At 38.5% G+C, this 20,941-nt stretch overlaps 1 protein-coding gene across 2 annotated transcripts in view; it reads left to right on the top strand.

The window, feature by feature from the left end:
• The window catches only part of WSCD1 (WSC domain containing 1), a 169,221-nt gene extending 148,535 nt beyond the window's left edge, over positions 1-20,686 (top strand). For both annotated transcript variants that reach the window (XM_069945059.1, XM_069945060.1), the window contains 4 exons: positions 9,005-9,182; positions 17,648-17,812; positions 17,972-18,172; positions 19,980-20,686. In XM_069945059.1, coding sequence (XP_069801160.1) covers positions 9,005-9,182; positions 17,648-17,812; positions 17,972-18,172; positions 19,980-20,332 — 897 coding nt within the window. In that variant the 3' untranslated portion in view covers positions 20,333-20,686. The remainder of the gene's footprint in view (positions 1-9,004; positions 9,183-17,647; positions 17,813-17,971; positions 18,173-19,979) is intronic.
• The last annotated feature ends 255 nt before the right edge of the window (positions 20,687-20,941 follow it).

Genomic DNA, 20,941 nt, shown 5'->3' with positions numbered 1-20,941 from the left:
AATCTTTATTATCAGCACCACAGACAATAAATACAGTTAAAAGCACTTAAAAATTAACCTCATAGGTCAAGCACAGAAGCTAGCGACCCCCACAATCATTGGGGTAACGCCACAGAACCAGGACAAAGGAATTGAATAAGCTCTAGAGCTAGCATGTAAGTTATACACCAAAATGGGCAACACTGCAATAAATAAATACATACAAAATAGCAGCAGGTAGATTCATCACAAAGTGCCAAGTGCCCTAAAAGAATCACATGTTAAATATCATGCAGCTATCCTGGTACAATACCACCTAAACCCCACGCTTTCTGTTATGTTTCCATAACTTCATCAGGAGTGAACATAGGGGGAGTGTGGCGCATGTAGTATTTATATCATGCTATGATTGTAAATTGATAGATACCTGGTGTGGATCCTGGAGGGAGATGAGGTCACACTATCAGCACATAATGGCCCCTAAGATGGCGTGGCGTCTCGTGAGGCGCACACGTCCGATTCCGGAAGTGCTAATGGAACGCACTCATAGGTATTACTAGATTGGAATATATCCAAGATGACTCAGCATCACGTGAGGCACATGCGCCCGAAACCGGAAGTGCTGGTGAACACACTCATGAATATCAATCTCGACCAGCACACCTACATCAGCACATATCCGGCCAGAAAACCATGTCCCCACTCCTCAATTGTTGAGGATAACAGTGCACCATGTGACTCGTCACCATAGATGCATCACTTCCGTCTGGCGCTCCCATAAAATGCAATCGAAGCCAGAAGTGCGTTCCATCATCACCTAATCATATGACACTGGCGCCTCACGAGACGCTGCGCCATCTTGGAGGCCATGTACTGATAGTGTGACCTCATCTCCCTCCAGAATCCACACCAGGTACCTATTCATTTACAATCATAGCATGATATAAATACTACATGGACCACACTCCCCCTATGTTCACTCTGTTATGGGTATTGTACCAGGATAGCTGCATGATATTTAATATGTGATTCTTTTAGGGCACTTGGCACTTTGTGGTGAATCTACCTGCTGCTATTTTGTATGTATTTATTTATTGCAGTGTTGCCCATTTTGGTGTATAACTTACATGCTAGCTCTAGAGCTTATTTAATTGCTTTGTCCTGGTACTGTGGCATTACCCCAATGATTGTGGGGGTTTCTGTGTTTGACCTATGAGGTCAATTTTTAAGTGCTTTTAACATTGTCTGTGGTGCTGATAAAGGTTTTTATTTGTGCATTTAATTTCTGTGTGCGCATCCATTATATACAGGAGAAGTTATAGTTTAGTTGTACTATACTATAGAAAAAAAACTGGAAAACTTTACATTAGATTTTTTTACATCCTCAAAAGATAAAAATGCTGCACTGTATTCGAATATATAAGTTAGGCATGTCAAACTCTGGCCTGCAGTGCCATTATTTTTGGCCCGCCGAGGAATTCAATAGATTTCCTGGAGCTGGCCCACTGAAAGCCCATTGCAACAGATTATAATATGGGTGATCAACCAAATGGTCAGAGGGATAGGATAGAGTCCAGGTGGACAGAATGTGGAGCCATCCAGTGTAACTAATAACTAATGGGAAACTGCTGTGGGCAGGCCCATATCTGCCATGAGGCGAGGTGAAGTCTTTGCCTCAGGCGGCAGATAACACAGGGGCGGCATCAGTGTCCTGTGTCATTATCATTACAACTAGTTACGGCTCAGTGCCCAGCCGTGTTTCCTGTCAGTTGCCTCATGAGAAGCACTGAGGAGGCACTGGAAGCCTCGTATTCACAGGTATTCACATCACATAAGACATAGATATAGTGTCTCCTGCTGTTAACCCTTTCAATAATGCAGAGTTATTATACTCTGCATCATTTACACACTGTAGAAAAGAAAAAGTTAGCAGCGGGGACGCTATATTATGTCTTCTCTGCACTGCCTAACTCCGAGCTGACCTCAGCATAGTGCAAAAGCAGGAGAAGAGGCATTTGTCAGTTCTTGCCTCAGGCAGCAGAAAAGCTAGAATCGGCCCTGGCTGTGGGGCGTCTGGCTGCTGTATGAAACACTATTGTGGGGGCTGGCTATTGTATGAGACACTACTGTGGGGGCTGGCTACTGTATGGCACACTACTGTGGGGGCTGGCTACTGTGAGGGATGGCTACTGTATGGGACACTGCTGTGGGGGGCTTGATACTGTATGGGACACTGTTGTGGGAGGGCTGGCTACTCTAAAGGACATTCCTGTGGGGGGCTGGCTACTGTATGGTACACTGCTCTGGGGGTCTGGCTACTTGGCTACTGTATGAGACACTGCTGTAGGGGTTTGCTACTGTATGGAATACTATAGTTGGCACTGGCTACTGTATGGGGCACTATCACTATTGTGAGGCACTATTGTGGGGATTTACCATATCATTTTTGTAGTGTACAGCAGTGGGTGGCGCATACTGCTCTGACTGTCAGGAATGCCGCTAAGAAAGGGCCAGAAATGTTGCTTGCACTCTTCAGTAGATATCAAGGTTGCCCCGCAACTTTGTCCAAGTTTTTTGAGTTTAAGACCCCTGATGTAAATAAAACCTTCACCTACTGGATGTTGCCAGACCCTTATTTTCCTTGATGTCTTAGAAACATGTCTAAAGTTTTCCTCTGTGGGGATCTGGATGCTGATACCCCCATGATCTTTAGAACCAACAAGAAGAAGCCCATGGATGACCACATCTTGCGGTCATGCACATCATGCCTGAAGAAGCTCCAAAGAAAGTCTTTGGAGCCTGTGTTCAGTTTGACATCAGGTGAAAACAGTCATCACCTATTCCTGTTGGCTCTAACAATTTATGGAATTCTTAGCTCTCAAACCACCACAGATGAAAACCTCTGTCATGCCTCTATGACATCAATCAAAAAATCAATAGCGTTCTGAAATTAAAGTAACACTTTAAGGTTATGCTTATGTATAGGAATAAAGAAAATGTGATCTTCACATCTTCACATTTAATAAAAAATTTAAAAAGTGTTGTACGCTTTCTGTTACATATACACATTTTTCCACACCATTTCTACAATGATCTAAATTGAAAGTTATTTCTTTCTTTTTTTTTTTTAAAGCGTCCTTAAATTGGCACATTGGCATCCATAACTTTTGACATAGAGACATTTCAAAAGTTTTGATCGGTCCCGCTCTGTGTTCAGACCCATAACGATCGGGAGAAGGAGTTGGGAGAAGGCCTTGCAGTCCACTCTCCGCTCTGAGTTAAAAAATAGAGTCAGACTTATAATGGCTCCTGTGGAGCGCGTCTCATTTTGCTAACAGTTCTCTGTAGTTCTCTTCCCAACTCTTTCTCCTAATTGATACAGGTCTGAACACTGAGACACGGACCAATCAAAACTTTTGACATGTCTCTCTATGACATACAAAAGTTTTTTTTTAAATGACAGTGATACTTTAAACTTTTCTCCAACTATATTATCGGTGTTAGCTTGATGGTGTAACCCCGCTCCCCGCTTTCCAGTCTGGGTAAGAGTGCTCCTTAAACCACCATTTTCCACCCTTTCTATACTGAAGACATTTCCCCTGAGGGCTCACAGTGTACAAGGTTAGGGGAGTGGGTATGTAGGCAAGGGAAGCAGATATTCACACAGCAGTTTATTGGCAGCAGGATACTGTGGGTTGTAGATTTTTCTGAAGATGGGTTGCTTTTGAAGGTTGCAATGTAGATGGGAGTGATTTATCAGGGTAATGAGTTAATAGTATGAGAAATCATAGTGACAAATCATGAGCGAAGAAGTGGAGAGGAGTTCTTGGGAAGATCGGAGATTACTTGAGGGAAGGTCTTGGCAGATGAAACATTATATATTGTTCTATAAAATGTCAAAATGACAGGAAACTATAAATACATTGCTTGTCAAGATACTGTAAAAAAAATTCTTAGGACACCAGAATACTGACCTATTTTATGAGAAGGAAAAATGTTCTTAACATAAAAAAAAAATAAAAAAATAAATAAATATATATATATATATATATATATATATATATATATATATATATATATATATATCCAAATTATATATAACATCCTGTTCACACGTACAGGATCTGCAGCAGATTTGATAACCCAAGTTTGAAGTTGCAGAATCAAAGCAAATCAAATCTGGGCCTGCAGATCTGCTGCAGATCCTGTATGTGGAACGCACCCTAATCCTATGTCAAAGAATTAGGGCTATAAAGGTATCAATGCTCTGTATAGTATAGTGATAATAAGTCATACTGCATTCAATTTAGAAAAATTAGATGCTTACATAAGAAATGTGAACTCTGAGTGTAAAGCTGTAATTTACAAATGTGTTATTATTCTAAAATTATTAGAAAAGAAACATTGTGAAGTATAGAAAATTGATAAAACTCATGCATAATGGTTTCAGATAGGGTGCCTTTCTATTTTTTTAAGATAGACCAGCAAATCTTGAAAGTCTATTTGAAATCTCAAGGTTGTCACCAGAGATGTGAGAATTATCCAGTTTATCCTCAGCGGATGAGTCTGATTCGTGTGTCAGTGGGATTTCCGTGGTGCACATTTGATCACAGCACTCTAGAACATGAAAGTCAGATTACCTGGTGAAGACGCCTATGAATAATGATAAACTTAATATAAGCAGGGTAAACAGTCACATTGCTTTAAAGATGTCCTCCCCATGACAATCTCCAATCTTATTTGAAAAAGAAAATCTGCAATACTTTCAGTATACAATTCAGTCCAGAATTCCAGATATCTACTGGAATTCTCTTCGTAAACCTGCTCCAGTATACAGTATGCAACACAAATGTAGGTTCTCAGGATCCAGGAAGAAAAACTCTTGAGAGATAAAAAGATTTAAAGGGAACCTTCACTTGGTTTATGCCACATTAAATGTGTGCAGCATAAACTAGTGACTAGGGATGGTCAGAACCCTCTGAGGTTTGGGTTCGGCTGAACCCGAACGCTCAGCATCGGATTCCCGCTGTCTGCCCGCTCCGTGCAGCGGGCGGATCCAGCAGGATGAACGCCTGGAAAACTGAGAAACAGCCCATGGCTATGGCTGTATCCCAGTTTTCCAGACATTCCTCCCACTGGATCCGCCCGCTGCACGGAGCGGGCAGACAGTGGTAATCATTGTGGAGGGTTCCGATTCGTACGAACCCCGTCCGAACCAGGTTCGGACCATCCCTACTAGTAACATAGATGCTGAACAGATTGGTGTGTTACATACTGTACATCATTTTGCTCTCCTAAAATGCAGGAGTATAGGATTCTTGCCACACCCCTCCTTCTTACCCCCAGTACTGTGGTTGTGAACAAGGCGGATAGCCCAAACGCATAAAACCCATGTGCTTATTTCAGCTCTGTACTGTCTCAGAAGATAATAAAAAATAATGTTTTATCCTACTAGAGGTGCTGGAGTATTTCCATTTCAACAATGGGGTGATGGGCCCTTTGTGGTTGCCCATCAGGTTGCCCAAAGGTCACCCATCTAGGTCAGCACTTGTTTGTTCCTCGTTCTTCGCTCACTGTCGGCTCTATTACATGGGGGCTTCCCGGCTAGATCATCCAGGCAGCCCATAGAAGATAGCGGCGGTCTACTGCCTATTCCACTATTCCATGGAACGACAGCAGCAGATCCCTGCTATTTTGATTGTTGACATTTCAACATGTTGAAAGACAACAATCAGCCGATATGTTTGTTGTCTTCTATTACACTAAGTTATTATCATCCGTAACGGTCTGTATAGGCCGTATACGGGTGATAATCGCTTTGTGTAGTAGGGCCTTAAAGCCGGCCCTGACACAACTTATAGATTAGTATATAGTTTGGGGAATAAATGAGAAGTATTTGTATTTATATGTAAATGAGTATTTTGCTGTTCTCAGCAGCTTGATTTTAAAAGAGGTGCACACCTATTCATATGCCACTTTTGTGCCACAAAATGCACAAAAAAATGTTTGTAGTATTTAGGGTTTTCCAAATAAGTGTTTGGTTTTATAGGGGAATCTTTGGAGAAGGGAAAGGCCTTTACACCAAAAGATTGGTGCAAAAGGAAAAAAAAAAAAAGTTAAATGTCTTGCATGTCGGCTGATCATTGTCTTTTAACAGTAGCTATTACACCAAGTGATTATCGTCCATAGTGGCCAATAATCTCTTGGTGTAAATATTATGTAAAAGTTCTTCATCAGGCCATGAACACATGCTGGCTTTAAATGGCCTGAAATGGTATAACACAGTACGTTCTTCACAAAATGAAGCAATAATAAAGCCAAATTTTCTTGCATGATAACAAGTGTACTGTGCCGACTCTCCATTCTAAACCATGATGCCTTTCCCCACTGAATAAATAAACAAGCTGGTTCTTCCAACCATTCAACCAACGGCAATTGCCTGGAGACTAGAATACCATTTTTTAATACTGACATTACTTAAACAACAACTGTTGCCCCTTTACTAGGCAATTACTATGTAATCCTAGGAACAAGTATCACCATACTCCTTAGACATAAAATTGTCTTGTATTTATATTGTGTAATGTTTTGGGAAACATTAAGGGTCTTTTTTTTCATTCTGGAGGTGAAAGAGTTAGGGTGTTCTCTATTAGTCATTACACATGAATTGCATTGCTTTTCACTTTCAATATTTCCCTAGAAACTATAAGGACAAACATCATCTCTGTCTCGGCCAACAAAGGCTTCATGGATCAAAAATGTTATTAAAATAATTTTTCAAAATGACTGCAAGGCAGGACAGTGGTCACAGACCTTCTGTTGCGTATTCCGCATTGCATTTATACCTTGTTAAAATCAAATTAAGCAATGTTTTCTTTCTGTCTGCACTGTACCAGCCGAATGTCTCTAATGCCCACTTCAAGGGAAGGAAGTTATCAATGTGAAAGTAGGTGATTTGAAACATTGTTATGTTTCTCTTGTGGGATTTTCGGTAATTGAGCATGCAGTCTTTTTATCTATTGAACATTTATTGGGCAATTAGGAGTATAAATTATAGACACTTAATGAATATATACTACTTGCCATTAAAGTTCTGAAGCAGCGTTTCCACAACCCGTGTGCTTGACAAATAATGATTTTGGTGAAAAGCTCCAAGCTGCCTCTAAGCCACTTTTTATTGCTAAATTGTGCGGATTCTTTGGTATAGTTTTTTTCATTACTCTTACAGATCTGGCCACCCTTAACCTTTCTTGAATTGCATTGTTATACGATTTGTCATGGCACCAGTTCAATATAATCATGTGACATCCAGTAAAAAAAATTAAAAAAAGGTATATGTCGAGCATGTTTATTTTTCTTTTCTATTAGAGGCCATGGAAAAATGGACAGTATCTGTCAAAGCTATCTGTCGTATATAGGTATACAGGTAGCTAGGGGGAAATATTTAAATGTGTGTAATTATACGTTACAGGCTAGTCAGCCTAAGTCAAGATTGTGATTATGGAGGGAAAGCACAGGCTGTATTGTGTAATAGGTGGCACAGTCTGTATGGCGGAAGTTCACTTTCTAGCCATACTACAGATTAACAACATCCTTTAAGGCTATTTTACCCTCTCCCTGTTTTGTTAAGGTTCAAAAGTTCGAAAATTTGATGATAGGTTAAAACCAATAGGTCTCAGGATACATTATGTCTCGTTTAAAGACAAGTTACTGAAGCACACATCTTCTCATAGAGTATACTTTTAATAATATAAATAAGGGGAAAACTTAAGACCCCAAAGTGACCAATATCATAGATTTCTTTTCCATATGTTCCTCTTTTTGTACCTTTTCCATTAGCCATAATTAATAAGTAATATAGTACGTTGTAGTGTAGCCTTTATATATTATAACAAATATCTTCTAGACATTCAGTATATATGATATTTTATCTACTTTAAAATTATGTCTAGCCATATTTGTACACTTTTTATGCATTCCAGGAAAGTAATATTCCTTCTTATAAGCTTATTCCTTGATTAACTCGAACATTCATGCAACTGCATTGGCTATAGCCCAACTATATTTAATATGAATGTATATCATAAAATTATAATTCAACTTCAGAGCCTCAGAAGCTCCAGAGTGATGAATAGCTAATACATACCATCTTGGGCAGATAATTATAGGGCTTTTTTTAGGTCACCCGAAGCCCAGGTTTGGGGCCATGTATTCCCCCATGTCATGCCAGCACTTTCTTCACTTTAGTGAGAAGATTAGCATAATAACAACTGTAAGATGTCTGAAAGCTGCTCATTTCTTTGCATCAATTGCCCATGTTGATGTAGGAATAAATCGGCATGGAATGATAAAAAGCCTTTATAAGTTAGAAGGAAATAAGCCCATTAGGATATATAAGAAATGTTTTCGTCTTCTATCTTATGAGTAATTGAAGTGAAATATCTAATCTTATGTTAGTCGTAAACAGGTTTGAACTTGCTCATTTTTTAGTCTCCAAAGAATCATTTACACACCTCTGTTTTCTAACTGTGAAGTTTAAGCAAGAGAAGGTCACAAGATTAGAAGCGAATGCCATGGAGAGATAGGCAAAGAGATTTCTGCATATTAATGTGCAGCAAACAATACTCTCCCTATTAACAGCTCTGTGTGAGCGTATGAAAAATGTAAAAGTCACGGAGATCCATCATCTCACTCTGCAGGGTCTCTCACCAATTCTTTGCACAAATTTGTATAGTCTTACAAAGATATTCTCAATACCCTGCATCTTCGCAGTCTATCATTTGTCTTACCACTTGCTGGTGTCATAAATAAAACATACTGTCGATGTATACAAACGTCTCATTTTACCTTCTTATGTGGTTCAGTAGAAACATTACATTGTATTTTAATATGAGTATAAATACTTGCAATCCCTCTATGATGACAACGCTGTTGTAAAGCTCTGTCTGGTTGCCTGTTAAATAGGTCTTATTTTAAGCTGACATTTTCTTCTCTAACCATTTATGATTGTTCTGTCTCTTTATAGGAATACCCTTTGGCAATTATCCAATGGCCGGAATGCTTCTGTGGTTTCCCTACAGTTCAATTTAACCTTTATGAACACCTGGATGACTCTCTCTGTTCTGGGTCCTTGAATGACAGCAGTGGATCAGAAGTCCTAAGGGATGAAAATTATTATTCAGTCTACCAAACTCCCATTCAAGGTAAGGATGCTAAACTGTGGGTCTTTAATCTTTCCAGACCAGTGCTACTCACTCTAGCAGAGGCAAACATTGGAATAACATTAGGAGACTTATTTTATGAAATGGTCCTTGATGTGCTTGAGTTTTAAAATGTTTCAAAAATTCTGGCCAAAAGGTTAATGCAAACATTAAATTAATCATAAAACTTCAACTTTGCCATAAAATCTAGTCATAAAGATGGCACCGCTGAAGGATAGTAATTGAACATTTGATTTATTTTCACTAGCCTCTTGTAACTAAATTTAGTACCTCCTTCTGACCTTGCATAAGAAAATCTGATGTTCCAATGGCCTAATTATGAATAAAAATATGTTCAGTGACAGGCAGAATAGGTGTCCGGTCCTGTATTTTTCTGTTATAGAAACGGAACATTTTAAACACATCTCATTGGGCTACTATTAAATAATAATGTTTGTACACAACCTATGGGCCCAAATTTATCAAAGGCTGTAAATTAGACACTGGTGTAAACTCCCAATAGCAACCAATCACAGCTCCTCTTTCAGCTCTGGTTAAATGAAAGCTGTGATGTGATTGGCTATTTTGGTAAGTTTACACCAGTGTCTTTTTTTACACCATGTGATAAATCTGGGCTCTTGTTTAGGGGCTCTTGTTTGTTTAGAGTACTCACATTTTCCTTGCGCAGTACTTTCAACTGTTAAGAGTACAAGTGTATTAAGAATAGCCAGTTTATGAATTAGGATTATAACTTGTGGCAGGAAGGGGAGGGGGTTTGTTGGTTTGATTTTTCAATGTAAAATTTTTCCTTATTGAGGAAAAGAAGGAGGGTAAACCTAGAAGTAATTGAATATTACTTCTCCAGAAGACAGATAGCTTTAGCCAGTGCCACCAAGTGTGCATAAACAGGCCACTATCTCATAAACATTTCCAACACTTGCATTTGCACTTCCATTTGCATTCCTGCCAAACCTTGATAAAATAAGGTTTTCCTAGAGTCAGAAATCAGTGTAACCATTGTTAGTTTAGTTAAATATTCCCATTTTCTCAAAACACTTAAAGGTTTCATTTACTTTGCACTTTGGTGTCTGCACATAAACACAGTGTAGACACTTAATGACAGAGCATCACAAACTCATGTTATAAGAAGCTAACAATATCATGCCATACATATTGGGGGAGAGTTATCAAACATGGTGTAAAGTGAAACTGGCTTAGTTGCCCCTAGCAACCGAACAGATTCCACATTCCATTTCTCAATCTTTGAGAAATGAAAAGTGGAATCTGATTGATTGCTAGACGCAACTGAGCCAAATCTACTTTACACCATAAATCTTCCCTATTAAGTTTAACTTCTTTTTCTAACACTCCACCCCTGTCCACTAGATATTGGTAGCATTAGCTACATTACCCAATATGATGATAAAAGCCTAGATGAGGTGGTTGTAACTGATTACAGTTTTAAGCATTAAGTGCATTTAGGTTTATACCCTGCTGAAAACCAAGAAGTTGTGACTGCAGGTTATCAGTCTATAGACAGTATTTTGAGCAACAACAGTAACTAAAGATATTAAACAAATTTACAAATGTTAGTGTCTGGACACAGGAAAATACAAGACCATGAAGACCAAGGGGGAGATTTATCAAACTGGTGCAACGTAGAATTGTCTCAGTTGCCCCTAGCAACCAATAGATTCCACCTTTCTTTTTCCAAAACGTCTGTGAGGAATGAAAAGTGGAATCTGATTGGTTGCTAGGGCAACTAAGACAATTCTACTTTACACCAGTTTGATAAATCTCCCCCCAAGTGTCCATAATTTTTCCTTGCAATGTTACGATAGATTGTGAATGCTGTAGATTGGTAATACGTGAAGATACACTAGCTAATGAAAGGTGTGTAGCATATGGTGGTAACTTAAGATACTGTATGCCATTTGAGTAATAGTATTTAACCTGAAAGCAGAAAGTTGACCATGTATTACATGACCTTGGAATAGTTTGATATCACAAATGATTGAATTTAACCCATTTTAAGCGTGCTCCACAGCATTTGGAAAACAGCTTTACTCTTGTCCTCACGTCAGAACTATTGATTTGTTAAATAATGGCTAGATGACACATTATCACCTCCATGTTTTCAGCAGATGAAATACTCATGCACTGACACAAGTCAGAGCCTTCCCAGTGAAGCTCCAGTATTTAATAATTCATGCATCCTTAGGCATAGCTGCTTGTTCTCTGAATTATCATATGAGTTCAGCTGAGCCTGAGCTGGATTTCTGGTCCTGCTGGGAAAAAGAATGAATTTGCTAATAAACAATCGGAATGGGTCACAGGTCGCTTGTTATATTAACACTTTGAAAAATAAAAATGTGCTTCATGATTTGAAATGATGTGTTGATGACCCTAATGAAACAGTCTATTCGCTGAATGTAATTCTGTCAATAGACTACAAAATGCAGAAAAAATATGAAGCATGGGCAGGACATGTATAACAGGTGTATTCCTGCAATTTATGCTCAGTCTAAACACTTGTCTTGACTAAGGACTACCTAGATTAATATCACAATTAAAAACAAATGTTTAATTTTGGTTCAATTATTGAACAACTACATGTGGCCAAAATATGAGTGAAGGAACATAATAAAAATGTACCATCAGGTACATCTCTTTAAGATTTTTACATCAATAGACTGGCACCAGAATGGGGATGCTGGTGCTGTGGTCCTTTTTTTGAACTGTTGCCCAGTTCCTGCATATGGCACTATTCTATTACCAAGCACTGGCCCGGCCTGAAGCACTAGGGGGAGGCCTGCCCTCCCCTAGTGGGACGAAACCTTCAGGTTTCAGGCCAGGCTGGTGCCCAGTAATAGACCAGGCCGGTGCTTGGCAATAGACCAGGCTGCGGTTCAAAAAAGTTCAGCACCGGCATTCCCCCGCCAGCGCCAGTCTATTGATGTAAATATCCTAAATAGATGTTCCTGATGGTACATTCGCTTTAACCTCTTAAGGACAGAGCCAATTTTGATTTTTGCATTTTCGTTTTTTCCTCCTTGTGCTTAAAAGGCCATAGCACTTGCATTTTTCCACCTAGAAACCCACATGAGCCCTTATTTTTTGCGCCACTAATTGTATTTAACAATGGCCAGCTGAATTTTTTCATAAAGTATACTGGAAAACCAGAAAAAAAATAAACGTATGGTGAAATTGAAAACAAAACAACAACAAAAAAAAAAACGCATTTTGTTTATTTGGTGGGTATTTGTTTTTACGCCATTTGCCCTGAGGTAAAACTGACTTATTATATACTGTATGTTCCTCAAGTCGTTACGATTAAATGATATGTAACATGTATAACTTTTATATTATGTGATGGCCTGTAAAAAATTCAAACCATTGTTAACAAATATATGTTGCTTAAAATCGCTCCATTCCCAGGCTTATAGCGCTTTTATCCTTTGGTCTATGGGGCTGTGTGAGGTGTCATTTTTTGCGCTATGATGTGTTCTTTCTATCGGTTTGATTGCGCATATACGACTTTTTGATCGCTTTTTATTACAATTTTTCTGGATTTGATGCAAACAAAAATGCGCAATTTTGCACTTTGGGATTTTTTGCGCTTACGCCGTTTACCTTGCGAGAACAGGAATGTGATAAATTAATAGTATGGGCGATTACGCACAAGGCGATAGCAAACATGTTTATTTATTTATTTGTTTACGTTTATTTATTACATGGGAAAAGGGGGTGATTCCGACTTTTATTAGGGGAGGGGGCTTTTGATTGAAAACATCACTTTTTTTTTACTTTTACACTTATACTAGAAGCCCCCCTGGGGGAATTCTAGTATGAGTGCACTGATCTCTCATTGAGATCTATGCTGCATAGATATACAGCATAGATCAATGAGATCCGCACTTGTTTGCTTTCGGCTGCTGCAGCCGAAAACAAACGAGTGCCAAGGCGGGATCAGCGACATTTTGGTGGAGACCCCGGCCGGCAACAGACACAGAGATCGCTCCTCCAGGACAACATCCCAGGGGGGCGATCTCATCCACTAGACACCAGGGAACGGGTGCATGCGGTAATCGGATGCAGCTGTCAACTTTGACAGCCTTATCTGATTACCTGATTAGCGGGCACGGCGATCGCACCATGCTAACAGCGGTCCCGGGCTACATGCGGCGCCCAGAATCACGGTGGTTCAAAGCGGGGTCACCGCACGGCCCCGTTCTGAATGCCCTTTCCGACAACAGGGTGTAAATATACGCCCTTTGTCGTTAAGGGGTTAAAGTCTGAAAGATTATGCAAGTGGAGTGGACTGTTCTGACAGATGACAGTATGTAAGTTGTTCCATTAAACCATGGTATGATAGTGTAATAGTACATTAGTCCTTCATGTGTAAGACAAAGGTGGAGACTTATTAAACTGGTGTAAAATAAAATTGTCTTAGTTGCCCCTAGCAACCAATTAGATTCCACCTTTTATTCCTCACAGATTCTTTGAAAAATGAAAGGTGGAATCTGATTGGTTGCTAGGAGCAACTAAGACAATTCTACCCTACACCATGTTTGATAAATCTCCACCAAAGTGTCTTATAGTTTTCATGCATATTAACAATTGTAACTTCCAATCTACTGTGCAGGATTTTACAATTTCATGAATTCTATCTATATTGTTTGTGTGTCCATCCATCCATCCATCCAGTATCTATCTATTTCTCTCGCTCTCCTCTCTCTCTCGCTATTATCATTTGTCTATTTAAGAGTGGACTAACAGCTGTGTATTTCTGCATCACCAAACAGTTGCAGCGTGTTGCTTCTATGAGGAATTATTCTTCAATCAGGATTGTTCTATCAGAATAACAAATATCCATCTGCTTTACTAGAGCATATGAACATCATATTGGAAAGCTTCCTTCATTAGATCCCCTCTTTATAACCCAGAGCATACTGATCCTACAAAAAGCAGCTCCCATCGAAGGGAACACAACATGACAATTTCATTGTCCCCTATAAATTTAAATAGGTGTCCTGTAGTTCTACCTTTTCTTTGCAAGGGTCTGTCTGCAACTTTCTCAAGTGATAATTTTGCATGCACCAATGAGTAGAATACCAGTTTACCTCCATTCTACGAAGAAGTTGTCCAGACCCCTGTGACCCACTGCAACCCCCTTAGTCCAATCACAGCTCAGCTTTCATCTCAGATAAAATAAATATTGAGCAGTGATTGGTTGCTATGTGCAGTTTACACCAGTTTCTATTTTACACAATCGGATACATTTGGGCCAGGGTCTGCCACTCAGTCTGTTTGTTGGCCTACTGTGCAATACATAATAATAAAATAAAATTCATATTGTAACAAGTTCAAAAGAAATACAAAAGTCCGAAATGTTCAATGTGTTAAATTCTTGCTCTCTTCCTCCAGGAAAAAAATAAAAAGACAAATATAAAATAAATTGAATTTTCTGGCATACCATTAGTTTAACTAGTCTAGTTCTATTAAAGTAAGGCTGAAAAGTCTGCAAAGAATATATATATATATATATATATATATATATATATATATATATATATATATATATGCATCATTTAATGGAATGTGGATGTATTTATTCCAAATTATATGCAGATGTTAAAGGAGGATAACCTTTTGTTTTAGATGGCTCTCTATAGTCCCATATAAGATACATTGGTAATGGGAAATCTATGGGGATTTGCTGCTGCTTTGGACAGAGGTGGCAGCAGAGAGACCGAAAAGAAAACATTTCCTGCAGGATATACAGCAGCTGATAAGTATAAGGAGACTTTAGATTTTTAAATAGAAGTAAATTAAAAATCTATATAACTTTCTGAAACTATTTGATTTAAAAGAAAAATATTTTGGCTGGATAACCCCTTTAATTCTCATTTCCGCTATATTTTTAATATACATCAGTGTATATACAGTATAATCTAGTTTTTATGCATAGAAAAACTAGCCTTAACATCTTATTTATAAAGTTCATGTGTCACTTTTTCTAAGGTGTGTGATTCATTTGTTGAGTTTTTCTGCCATTATTTTGTCTGACCCATTGATAAATCATGTATGCACTGTGAGTCTTCACCATTGTGTTTTATCATTGTTGACCTATTTTTTTTTGTTTAATAAAGGAGACTGACGACAGCAAAGGACCATGTGGGTCCTCTAAGTCAACCTTAGACCTACTTTAACTAGGGGGAAAAAAAAAACACTGCTTACCGAAATCTATAAACTGAGCAAACTCCTGTGTAAAAGATAACATTATGATTTAGATGACTTAAAAATCTGAAAACAGCTTAGTGTGAAGTTATGAGAGTAAGAAATTCAGTGTTAATGTATGGCTCCCTAATGTGCAGATGACTGCCTTATTATAGGACCTCAAAGCAGCATGTAAAGCAGTCTTCCCTAACCAGTGGATTATGAGTCACATGTGGATCAAAGGCTGTTTGCATGCTTAGATACTATAGTCCACCAATCACAGGCCGAGGCTGTTAAGAATCATATGCATGGAACATTAATGCCTTATGGTGAGATGTGAGACTATACAAGCGTAAGTCTCTATAGATGCAGCTTGTTATTTATAGTAGCACGAGAGAGGAAGTAAGCTGTGTGTATACTGTGACGTGCAACATACATTACAAAATGACTCATTCATTAGCTTTGTATGTAGAAGTCCAGATTAAAGAATCATGCATAGATTTATCTCTTATCTTTCCTATCAGGATATGTAAAATAAAAAGCATAATACAATTTCTAGAAAAATGCCCATGTGTGCACACATTGTAAAAAACAAAAACATTTTATTACTATGTGTGTATGAATGGCAGTAACATATGAATGGCAGTAACATAGACTTTGCTTTAATCTGCTTTAATTTGCTTTTAATCTGCTTCTAATTTAAAGAATACTCATGCATACTCATATACATATGTTAACTGGATAAATAAGTCTTTATCATCATATGACAATAATTGTTGCCAGAATTATCATTGCATGACTAAAATTAACATTTCACAAGAATATTATGATTAATAGAGATCAGCTGATTTATTTCTGTAATCCATTCATCAGCCGGCTACCTTTTAACTCATTGCCGCTCCGTGACGCTCCTCCCAAGGTGCTCGGAAAAGCTGGATCCAGTCCTGTGAAACTAGGAGAACTTTCTGGACTGGACCCAGCTTTTCCCAGCCCCCGGGGAGGAGCGGCATGAAGCTGCAGTTAGTTAAAAGGCAGCAGGCTGATGAGCGGATTGCTCTTCGCTTCATTATAACTGTAAATTCGCTCATCCCTAATTAATATTCGCGGCCATGCCATATTACACTAAGGGGAGGACAGAGAGCTAAATGACGTCTATTATTTTAGACTTAAAATGATGGACGTCATTTTAAACAGAGCTGAAAAAACTTTGTGTGAACAAAGCCTTATATATTTCTTTCACATGAAAAAAACAGGGCAAACACATTGATACCTATGCCCCTTAGCCTTTAATAGTCCTAAGCATGGTCCCTCCTATAATGCCCTGTCTATCTAAGGTATACCCCCTAGTTAGGGTTTCCCCAATGCCAAGAGGAGCTTTTTCTGTTTAATGTAAGGGTATGTGCACACTGAGGAATTATCGAGGAATTGTAGAGAAAAGTTTTCTGCTTGAAATTCCTCGCCTATTCAGCACTGGTTTCTTGACTTCCTATGCATACAGTATACCCCTCAGGATTATAGTGGGTTGCAAAGGAAGGACCACTTGTTTCACTTAATTTAAATGGAACTTGCATATAGATATATCATAGAATGACACTTCTGTGTAAATGCCAAAAAAGGCCCCTTGCTTGATATGAAGATAATAAATTCCCCTGTCTGTCTGACGATCAGAGGGTACAACACAGGGGTCTTGTAGCAGTCAGTACGATGTATCTTAGAGCAGTGCAGCTTTTGTTCCATAGGAAAAGCATGCCACAGCACACTGGAATCTATCTTCCTATGGGACATCATTTGCACCGTGGCTCGGAGAAACATCAGTCCACAATTGAGCTCAGGGCAAACAAAATTGATTCCAGAGGGAAATACTGGTCAAAATATTCTAGTTACATGTCATATATTATAATAATCAAAAACTGCTACTATTTCTCATGTACAAGTACATGTGATTGCTTGATCTGAATAGTCACCTAAAACAACAGGTACACCTCAAGGTTGGGTTCACATTATTTTTTTTAGAGGGTAAAACATAGGGCAAATGGAAATGTGAACCAGATGTAACAAGGGAAGGAGCAGGTAGATATCTAACCATGCTCGGCACCTGTGTAAGCAAGTGGGGGGAGGTTCTTCTTTGCTGCAGACGTGTGTTCTTGACAGGTATTCACACAACATATGGTAAAATTATAAAGAAAAATAGGGTTCTTTTGGAGAAAGTTTTTACATTACAGTTTATCTTTTCTTGTTCTTTTTTTAAGATACCCGTTGTACAACAAGAAGGTTTCTGCCTACAAAGTCCAAAGTGTTTATAGCTTTGTCAAGTTTTCCTGGAGCTGGAAATACATGGGTGAGGCATCTTATCGAGCATGCCACAGGATACTACACCGGAAGCTACTACTTTGATGGAACCTTGTTCAATAAAGGTACATTTTGGAGATCTATACATTGTCACTCTTACTATCGATGTTATTCTATAACTGCTGAAGATAATTACAGTCACTATTGAATGTAGTCTCTCTGTCTACGGTATTTGTTGAAAACACGTAAATGTTGGTTTCAACAAATTCTGTGTGTTTTTGCAGGCTTTAAAGGAGAAAAAGATCACTGGAGGAGTGGACGGACAATATGTGTAAAGACTCATGAGAGTGGCAAAAGAGAGATCGAAATGTATGATTCCTCCATTCTCCTGATTCGTAACCCTTACAAAGCCTTAATGGCAGAGTTTAACAGGAAGTGTGCGGGACATCTAGGATATGCGACAGAAAGGCACTGGAAAAGTAAAGGTGAGATATAGATTTGCAACCATTTTGGTTGTACTGCTCCAGTGGATCAGGGCTTTGCATTTTTTTTAATTTATTAAAACAGTCCTTAGTGTCTATAGCTAAAAGTACTCTATAGAAGCTAAGAAATTGTAAACATGGAATACTTGAAGTGTACATACCTGTCATGACATATAAAAAATAAACCCCCAGCAAATATTTAGTTAATGCTTGCCTTATGTGTGGTGTTGGCTTTTATTTTAATTTTGCTACTCCAACTGTTTGTTTAGTGCACCATCGTGTTGCTCATGCTTTTGCAATTCACTATGAGCAAGTGGGCAGACTTTTTTTTTTTGTCTGTTTTAGATATCTTGTGCTCAGCTACTGGCCAATCAGCATTCATTTTCACTGGGCCAGTCTGTGGAGAGCATAGGGACATTCCTTTCTGCATTAGATTTTTTTCACTAATTACATTAGTGATGGAGCCCCAACTGCAGTTTTCTATTAAGTGAGACACCTAGTGGCCATATAGACAGTGTATACCAGACATGTCAAACTCAGGCCCTCCAGCTGTTTTAAAACTACAAAACTAAAGTTTTGGCTGTCCAGGCATGATGGGACTTGCTGGATGGCCTGAGTTTGACTTCCCTGGTCTATACCTCTATATTGGCTGCAGGAATGTTCTTTTTTTACTTGCGGGCACCGTCGGTTGTGCTTACAAATTAATAAACCATTAACTTCAATGCAAAGTGCGGCCACCGCTGCACTTTACATTGTGTGAACACCTATTATTTTGGAAGCTGTTCACTGAACAGTGTCCGGAAATAATAGGCAGGTTCCTTATTTTAACGTTCGTTCTATAGAATGGGCATTAACATAATACTGAGTGATCACAGCATTGACTTCACTGCAATGTGGCCCCTGTACTAAAATATTATGTTGTGTGAACATAGCTTTACACTGCAACTCAATTTCAACTTAATATTTGTCCCCTAATATCCCTCTGTTAATGAATATACTGCAGCATATTAACATGGTAACATGCATATTAACATGCTAATACATTTATATTTTGCTGGAATATCTGTCTCCCCCATCCCCCTCCAGCTATAGAACATTGTATAAATGAGCGCCACAGAAACTGGATTTCTCCCATGGACCTACAAATGGATTGGCCTCATTAACCATGCATTACATGGTTACCCAATCACCTCAAAGACCTCAAAGAGTCCTCTAGTGTTATTAGTTGCCTAGATAATAACTGATCAGAAGGGGCTAAAGTAGCCAAACCCATGCTGATCAGCTGGGGTGGCACATTCTAAGAAAGAGTTGTGTCCTTAAGGGTTGTCCCATAATTGCAACCTCTTCCTTATTCACAGGTTAGGGGATACATATATGGTCATAAAGAGGTTGAATGCTAGAACTTGAAAATCACCCATTGGAATGGAGTAGTGGTCAAGTATGCATAGTGCTGCACCATTTATTGTTAATGGGAGCTGCTGAAGATACAGTAGCTGAGCACCAAGACCATACTGCAGCTCCCATAGACAATGAATAGAATATCTATGTTTATGTATAGCGTCAATTCTGCTCTTATGGAAGGAGTAGATTGAAATGAGTGTCAGTAGTTAGATGCCCTACAATCACACACTTATTTTTTAATTCAGTTTTGTAAAAAAAAAAAAAAAAAAAAAAAATAATAATAATAATAATAATAATAATAATAATAATAATATATATATATATATATATATATATATATATATATATATATATTTATATAAAATAATAATATCTCTAAACATAAGTTTTTTTTCTTTGTTTTATTTAGAATGGCCAGAATTTGTTAACAGCTATGCATCCTGGTGGGCCTCACATGCCATCGATTGGCTTCAGTACGGCAAGAAACTTCTCGTTCTTCACTATGAAGACTTAAAAAAGGACCTTACTGGAAAGCTTAAAGAAATGGTATCCTTCCTTGGTATCCCAGTAAATGAAGATCGTCTCCTTTGTGTGGAGAACAACAAAGATGGCAATTTTAAGCGAGTAGGCTCCAGCCAGACAGTCATGGATCCATTCACTCAAGACATGAAGAATACAATAGATGGATATATCAGGACGGTAGATAAAGCACTTAAGGCCAGAAACTTTACAGGCTTACCAGAGGAATATATGCCAAGATGATATCTGGAAAACAGTCAATTGAGTTTGTAAGGCGTTATATGCTACTGACAGCCGCAAAATCTCTCTGTTCTGTGCGCCTCTAAGAAACTCCATGTTGAAATAGAAACAAAATAAAAAATGGTAGAGAGCTGGCTGTAAACAAAGGCTGAAGTATTAGCATCTTTCTGTCTGTGTTCCTCTACTGTACTGATGGCTGGGAGATGTACACTTGTACACTGTGTTTTCTGAACCTGGTTCCTTTGTTGATGTGTGCTGCCTTTTAGCAATACCTTTCAAAAGTAGTTTCAGTTGTTGCAGAGCCACAAGCTGCAATGTGTCAGAATTTCCTTCTGTACGTAAAAAAAAAAAAATAATAATAAAGTTTGGGAGCAGAAAAGGGCATATTTTCATTAAAACATGGCTTATGTGTATTTCTTTCCAAGGCAAAGGAAATTGAGTTAGGGGTCACAGTTGAGAGGTTGTGTAACATGCTCTATATTTCTGATCGGTAGAGAGTTAAGCCGCTATATGTTATTCAGCTGTATACAGTGGAAGAAATCAACTAGTAATACAGAGTCTGAAAAAACTGGGAAACAGGAAACGATAGCTATAAATTATTTATACAAGCCC

The sequence above is a fragment of the Dendropsophus ebraccatus genome, chromosome 11, assembly GCF_027789765.1.
Source record: "Dendropsophus ebraccatus isolate aDenEbr1 chromosome 11, aDenEbr1.pat, whole genome shotgun sequence".
Lineage (NCBI taxonomy): Eukaryota > Metazoa > Chordata > Amphibia > Anura > Hylidae > Dendropsophus > Dendropsophus ebraccatus.
This window is presented reverse-complemented; position numbering and strand designations above follow the sequence as displayed.